Here is a 7,323-nt window from a genome sequence, read left to right as displayed (position 1 = left end):
TGTTAGGAGGCTGTGGAAGCTGGACTTGGATTAGATCCAGCCACACCTACATTCCCTTCTGAGAAGTTTAGAAAGCCAGGGGGTCCTGGGTAGGTTTGGGGGTGTTGGGGGTCCTTTCTGTATATCTCAAAAGAAGCTTCTCTAATGAACTTTGTTTGAAGCTCCCACTCTGCCCACAATGAGGGGAGCACTGCAGGATGGCACTGGGTCACTGGGGAGCAGTGATGAACACTGTGAGCAGTGGGAGGAAGCACTGGGAGCACCTGGAACTCTGTCATATCCCCTGGTTGCCTCAGTTCAGCTTCCTAGTTTGTATGGGGGCTGTGCGGATCCCTGTGGTTTTAGGGTATGCCTACAAGCAGCAAGGGTTTGATTGACAGCTGGCATTTATTGGGGAGAGGAAAATGGAGTGGGGGGTGCTGAGGGAGCTGGGGGGTAGATGCTGGAGATCTCCAGGTGTGGAGTTGCTGGGGTTGTCCAAGTGCAGGATGCTGGGTGACAAGCGTGTTGGGGATGGCCACATAAGGGATGCTGGGTGTACTGGATGTTCAGATGCTGGTGGTTCTGTCTGTTGAGGGTGCCCAGGTGCAGGGTGCTGGGAGTGCTGGTGATGCTGAGCGGGTGCAGCTCCTGTGCTCAGATGGAGATGCTGTTCTCCGTCTCCAGTGGGTTCAGGTAGTTGTATCTCAGCTCAGCCAGGTGGTTCCTCTCCTCAATCCGGTCCCGGATCTCCTCCAGCTGCCCTTGGAACGCCCGGATGAGCCGCCGGGGTTCCGCCTCCGTGAACCACTCCTCTGGGTACTGTCCCAGGAGCCTCTGGAGGGAGACAGCAACATGGACCCTTCAGCTTCAACCTCTTGGTGCTATTCAGGGGTTCTCCAGCACCCTGGTAGGTGTGGAGCAATGGTGGCTGTCCCCCAGGCTTGGTGACACCAAAGGTGGTGACATCCACCCTTGTGGGCACCTCTTGCAGTTCCCCAGGCCCACAGAGCTGTTTGGGGGGGCACATGGGGACTGTGGGGCCAGACTCACCCTGTCCTTGAGTTGGGAGCTGAGGAGAATGAGGGCAACCAGGATGTTAGCAGTGGTGGCCACCTCAGGAATGGTGTCGAGGAAGTGCTGGAGGAAGGCCCGGCCCTTCTCGCTGGGTGGTGGGTGGCGCATGGAGGATGGGGCGTTGGGGACGAAGGCCCCCAGATCATACTGCAGGGGGAAAGATTACTGCAGAGAACATCCCCCCAAAACAGCAATGGGATGGGTGGGGACATCCTCCCAAAACAGCGAGGGGACAGGTGGGAACATTCTTTGGCCCAGAGAGGGGGCAGATGGGAACATCTCAGCATGGCAAGGGAGATGGATGGGGACATCTCCAGTATGAAGAGGGGATGGATGGGGACATTCTTCTGGCATGGGGACCCATCGGATGGGGACATAGGGTGAGGACATCCTTCCAACATGGAGATAGGATGGATGAGGACATCCTTCTGGCATGTAGAGAGGTGTGACATAGACATTGGTTCAGGATGGGGACATCTTTCCTGCACACAGAGGAGTGGGAGGGGGACATGTCCCCAGCATGGCTCGAGGACAACTGAGGATATCCTTTGGGGCCCTGCCCATGTCCCACCTGCCCATTGTTGACAGCCGCGTGCTGCGCAGAGCAGGTGAACATCACCATGGTAAGGAACTTGATGAGCTCCATCACTGTCTGCAGCGACGAGGGAATACCTGGGTGGGGATGGGACAGCCAAGAGCCTCAGGGACATGCCTGTTCCCTGCCTCCCCTGGGGACATCCTGTGGCAGCCACAGGTGTGCTACCTGAGGAGGTCCTGCCCAAGAAACCATTGGTGAAAATGTCCATCACCCAGGCCTGCAGCTCGGTGTCCCCGCTCACCGCTGCATCCCCATCATAGTAGAATGTCACAATGCCGGTGACAAAGCTGCCGTAGGGACGAGGTGATTGTGAGATCCTGGGGCATGCCAGGACCACCCTCCACCCCCTGAAACCAGTCTCACCTCTCAATGGCTTCCCAGAGGCTCATCCCATCGTCTCGGTAGTGGTAGTTGGGGACATGGGACATGCCACGGTGGCGGATGTCATCGGGGAGGCACAGGGATGTGTAGGTCACCTGCTCCAGGCCTCGCTGCACCACCAGCAGCAGCCCCTCATAGGTCACTCCGGAACCCTGGGAGGAAGGCCACCCATGGTTGGGGAGGGCAGAAGGTGCCAGGTTTCAGTGTCGCCCAGTGCTCCCGATATACCCCAGTACTCCATACTGGTCCTAGGTTACAAGTACTCCAAGTACACACCCAGTGCCCCTGGTACTCCCATATACCCCAGTGCTCTCCAGTGTCCTCCACACCATGTTCTCTAATGTCTCCCAGGTCTCTCATGCTTCCCAGTGCCCCCTATTGCCCCCAGTACACTGCAGTGTTCCCCAGCAATTTCAGCACCCCAGTACTACCCAGTGTTTCCAGTAGACTCCAAGGTTCCCAGGAGACCCCAGTGCCCCCAGTAGAATCCAGTACCTCCAGGAGACCCCAGCACTGCCAAGACTCCAGTGCTCTCCAGTGTCCCAGTGGACTTCAGTAGACCCCTAGTGTCCCCAGTACACCCCTGTGCCTCCCAATACCCCAGAGCATTCAGTGCCCCAGCAGAGCTCAGTGGCCTCAGTCCCCAGGGCTCACCTTGTCAATGAGGCCACCCTGGTTTATGAGGACACTGCGGGCCAAGGTGTTGATGTGCAGTGTGAAGTGGAAGTGGGGAATGAGGAGCTGAGGGAGGAATAAACACCTGGCAGGTGACCATGGACCCCTTCATGGAGCTGGGGGGCTGTCAGGTGGGGCATAACTGCCCTCAGATTTGGGGACGGGGAGCAGCAGGTGGCCCTAAGGGGGCACCTTACCTTGAAGAGGGGGTGACAGGTGGGCAGGTGGCGCAGTGTGGCGATGGCAAAGACCTCCCCAAACAGGTGGGTCCTCAGCAGGTGGGTGAGGAGCTGGTGGCTGTAGAAGTCAGCGTTGCGCACCCAGGTCTTGGCCAACAGCCAGTCCCACTCATCATCACTCGGCAGGAAGATGGGGCTGCGGGGTCCTGGTGTTTGGCTGAGCTGTGGGAGACCACACGGTGGTATAGAACCATTGCCACCCTCCTGATAGCAGGATTTAGAGTGGGACACCCCTACCTGGATGGCGATGGGGCGCAGGAGCCCATCAGTGCCTTGGTGAAGCAGGCAGAGTGGGGCCGCTACATACTGCTGGCGCCCATAAATGGTGTCGGTTGGGATGTTCTCCAGCACCTTGTAGTCCACAATGAAAATCCGACCTTCTTGTAGCTCCTTGCCCAGGTCAGTGCCACCTCCCAGTGAGCCAGCAACCATCTCTGGTGTCACTGGGAATTTGAGTGGCAGTGTGGTGCAGCGATGGATGATGATGGGGTTGTTGCCATTGAGGAACTGGGAACCGAAGAAGTCATCTTCTTGCCAGTGCTTGGCCACATACTCAGGGACTAAGGCAATGGTCAGACATCAGCACCCACTTACCCACCCTCCAGGCACCTTGAGTAAAACAGGAGGAAGGGCAGGGGACAGCACAAAAGGCACTCACCGATGTCCCTGCCCTGTGTCCGGGAGAAGATGGTGCGCATCTCATCCAGGCTGTTCCAAGAGCTGTGTCTCAGTAGGAACCCTGAGAGAAAGTGGGAGGCCCCTCTACAGGCCAGAGGGGGGACCTCAGCACACTTCTTGCCTTCTCTGGCCCCTTTCCCTGCCATTACCCAAGTCCTCCATGGCCTCAGGGCACTGCTTACTGGAAGATGAGGAAACCAGTGAAGTTGTTGGCCCTGATGCGGGAGAACTGGATGTTGGAGTCCAGCTCGAAGATGGAGTCCACATTGAGGCAACGGGGCCAGCCCTGGGCAAAGTTCTTCCACCTAAGCGGGGGGGAAAAAGGGAGCAGACATTAGCATCACTGGTGACCAACCCACCTGGCCAAAGCAGGCCTTGTCCCCATATCCCTGCTGTCACCGGTAAGCCTCCTGCCGTGCTGCCAGCTCCCGATGACGATGTTCCTTGAGGATCTGCAGCTTGTCATCCACCATCTTCTTCCCTAGAAAGAAAGGGGATGTCAAAAGTCGGACCTCTGGCCATCAGAAGAGGATGGGGACAGGGTGGGTTCTACCTGAGCCCTCTCGCACTTCCACTGTGGTGACTCCCTCCAGCCACTGGTAGCAGGGGAAACGATACAGGGTGCCATTGGGGGCTGTCACCCGGACGTCCTTGCAGAACCAGGCATCCTCCAGGAAGAGCCGCCACTTATGCAGGCGGATGAGGACAATGGGGCCCAAGTCCTGCCCACAGTGCACAGACAGGCTCTTCTCCTGGAGAGGAGGAAATGGCTTCTGGGGGAATGGGCAGATCCTCTGTGGTGGCACCAGGGACACCAGCAGAGAAGCGGCTCAAAGCATCCCCACTTGCTTCCATTGCCTCCAGGATCCTTATCCTCCATCATCCCCTCAAAGTCCTTTTCCTCCATCCTCCCAGAACACCATTCCTCCAATCCCCCCAGGACCACTACCCACCATCCTCCCCAGATTTTTTTCCTCCAGACCCTGGAAACTCTTTCCTCCATCTCCCTCAAATCCCTTCTCACCATCCCCTTGTACCCCCAGGACAGTCCATGCAGCCCCTCATGTCCCCAGGACAGCTCTACCACCCCTTGTGCCTTTTGTCCCTATCCCCATGCCCACCTTCCCTGGCAGGGACAAGAAGGAGACGGTGGTCTGGCGGCTCTCGCCATAGCTGCCCACCAGGGTGATGGAGATGGAGTTGCTGGTCCCAGCTTCCACCATGTCACCTGTTGCCACTGTCACCTTGTAGGTGGCCATGACAAGCTGCAGTGATGTCCTGGAGATGCTGTCAGAAAAAAGTGAGGGGCTGTGGGGTGCAAGCCTGCTGTTTTGGGTGATTTGGGTGTTGCAACCCCCATGGCCGTTGTGTGAGCGGGTGACGGGTCCTTCCTCCTCAGGGAGGTGTTATCAGACCACTGCTACTGTCCAGCATTGAGAACATCTAATCTCAACTGATGTGGCCATGGGGACATTACCCAAGTGATAGCCCCAGGGGTGGCTGTGGGGACATTACCCAAGAAATGGTCCTGAGTATGGCTGCAGGGACATTACCCAAGCGATGGCCCTGTGGGTAGCTGTGGGGACATTACCCAAGTGATGGCCCCGGGGGTGACCATGGGCACATTACTCAAGAAACGGTCCCATGTTCCTGGCTATGGCAATGGCCCAAGGGTGTCAGGATCCAGGACATCCCTCTGGCTGTCCTGAGCAGCCAAGACCCGTGCCAGGGGTCTCAGAGACCCTGGCACAGAGCCCAAGATACTGGTGGTTTTGATTATGACCTGTGGAGCAAGTTACCAACCTTAGATGAAGATCTGCAAGTCATGACAAATTAAGTAGAATGATAGTGAATTTATCACAAGGTGAAAAAGTAGATTTTGGGGTTTTTGGTATGGGGATTCAGGGGCGCAAGGTGGAGGTATCTGGGTGTGTCCAGCCTTTCTCCTTCTTCTTCTTGGCCTCCATCTTCTGCTGTGATGTTGGCACTTACAGATTGGTTTAGAGTCTAACATAGGTGATAGGTATTGGAAAGTACTTGTAAACATTGCATATGTAGTTTTTAGTGTAAAGACATAACACTGCCCTGGGGGCAGGCAGAGTGCCTGGAACTGTCCTGCTGGACGGACCTCAGCAGGGCAGGAGAAAATTTTTTATAGATAAGATACAATAAACAACCTTGAGACCGAGAAATGAAGAGCCCTGACTCCTTCTTCAAGCGCTGGGCTGGGAAAAGAGACTTTCGAACTTTTCTCGGGGTCTCTCTGACCAGCTAAAGATCCTGACACAAGGGGGTGGTTTGAGCCAAAGGAGGGGCATTCACTGTGGGCCAGGAGCTTTATGTGCCCCCACCCAGGGTCTCCTCCGTCAAGAACATCCCCAGCTGCCGTTGGCAGGCAGGAAAACAGTGGCGCTAATCGGGGGCCTGGAGGCGGCTCTGGGGGCCAGGCCGCAGTGGAGCAGCTCCATCGGTGGTTCCAGTACTGGGTCTGGTGGCACTCCTGGGAGGTGGTGAGGGGTGAGTGGGACCCCTGGCATCGGAACACCCCTGAACCAGCATTCCTGGGAATCTGAACTGCTATTGCCCAAAACCATGACCCCCATGAGCCCCACATTCCTGTGCATCGAGACCCCCCTGCACCCCACTGCCTGGCCCTGGCACCACTCTCTATCCTCTTTCCCAGCCATCCCACCTCTCCCAGCCTCCAGCCTCTTCCTTTCCCTTGAATCTGGCACCCTGTGCCTATTCCTGCCTTTCCCAGTCCCCAAACCCTGCTTTCCTCAACCCCGGTGATGCCCTGAACCCTTCTTCCCAGAGATCTTGCCTCTCCCCACCCTTATCCTCACCTTTCCTTACCCTGGGAACCCCCCAAAGTGCAATTCCCAGCACTGGAAACCTTGAACCACAATTCAAGAGCACCAAGATGGCCTGATCCACCGTTCCATGCACAGAATGACCCTGAACCCGCTTTCCCAGCCACCCCGTCTCTCCAACCTCCAGACCCTCCTTTTCCTTTGTCCTGGGACCCCCTGCACCCCCATTCCTGCCTTTCTCCTTTCCTTAACACTGGGGACTGTCACAATCCACTAGTACAAGTGGGGGTTGTGATGGTTTGTTGACTGATCTCAGAGTGCAAAAAACAACACAGAGGGGATTTCATAACTGTGTATAGGTGCGATGAGGGGTTCGGCAATTAATTTACATGTTATTGTAACATCATCACCTCGTTATACCATAAAGGGAGGGAAAACATTATTTTTTGTCATCCAACACTAGTGTTATCATGGTTTATCAGGTCTTCATGTCCCTCAGAGTTCTTCTGTGAAAAAGTAAATGCAACAGAATCTGCCACCAAGAGGCATGATGGAATTATCCAGTGTATATTTATCCAATGCTCTTTCCCCAGAGCATCAGGGGCTACCCATGCATATTTATTCAGAGAGGTTTCTAGCACAAGTGGTACTTGCCCTATAGTAAGGGAGGTCCATCAAAACAGGTTGTCCAGGGTAATGTGCTGGATTATTAGGATTATTTGGTACACAGCATAGGAGTCAGTGTAGATACAGACGAGAGAGGTATTCTGTACCTCACGTTGGAAAACACTCCAAACAGCTATCAGGTCTCCAACCTGAGCACTGCCTTCTCCCTCGGTAATAATTTGTTCACCAGAGGAAATGTGGAGGGCTGCTGCCCTGT

At 55.7% G+C, this 7,323-nt stretch overlaps 1 protein-coding gene across 1 annotated transcript; it reads right to left on the bottom strand.

Moving 5' to 3' along the window:
- Positions 1-636: 636 nt before the first annotated feature.
- LOC115916563 (hydroperoxide isomerase ALOXE3-like) lies at positions 637-4,886 on the bottom strand. The gene is made up of 13 exons (XM_030970290.1): positions 4,749-4,886; positions 4,181-4,379; positions 4,027-4,108; positions 3,810-3,932; positions 3,608-3,711; positions 3,187-3,509; positions 2,908-3,111; positions 2,690-2,776; positions 2,018-2,187; positions 1,820-1,941; positions 1,628-1,728; positions 1,033-1,203; positions 637-816 (listed from the first exon to the last, which is right to left on the bottom strand). Exons 1-13 carry the CDS (start codon positions 4,884-4,886, stop codon positions 637-639), a joined length of 2,004 nt encoding a protein of 667 aa, XP_030826150.1.
- Positions 4,887-7,323: the final 2,437 nt, after the last annotated feature.

The sequence above is a fragment of the Camarhynchus parvulus genome, unplaced genomic scaffold, assembly GCF_901933205.1.
Source record: "Camarhynchus parvulus unplaced genomic scaffold, STF_HiC, whole genome shotgun sequence".
Lineage (NCBI taxonomy): Eukaryota > Metazoa > Chordata > Aves > Passeriformes > Thraupidae > Camarhynchus > Camarhynchus parvulus.
The sequence above is the reverse complement of the archived record's forward strand: the minus strand, read 5'-3'. Positions and strand labels throughout refer to the sequence as shown.

Coding starts and splice junctions, on each gene's coding strand:
- LOC115916563 (XM_030970290.1), bottom strand. CDS start 4,886: ATGGCCACCTACAAGGTGACAGTGGCAACAGGTGACATGGTGGAAGCT. Junction 1,942..2,017: donor CTCTGGGAAGCCATTGAGAG/GTGAGACTGGTT, acceptor TCCCTACGGCAG/CTTTGTCACCGGCATTGTGA. Junction 817..1,032: donor GCTCCCAACTCAAGGACAGG/GTGAGTCTGGCC, acceptor GTCTCCCTCCAG/AGGCTCCTGGGACAGTACCC.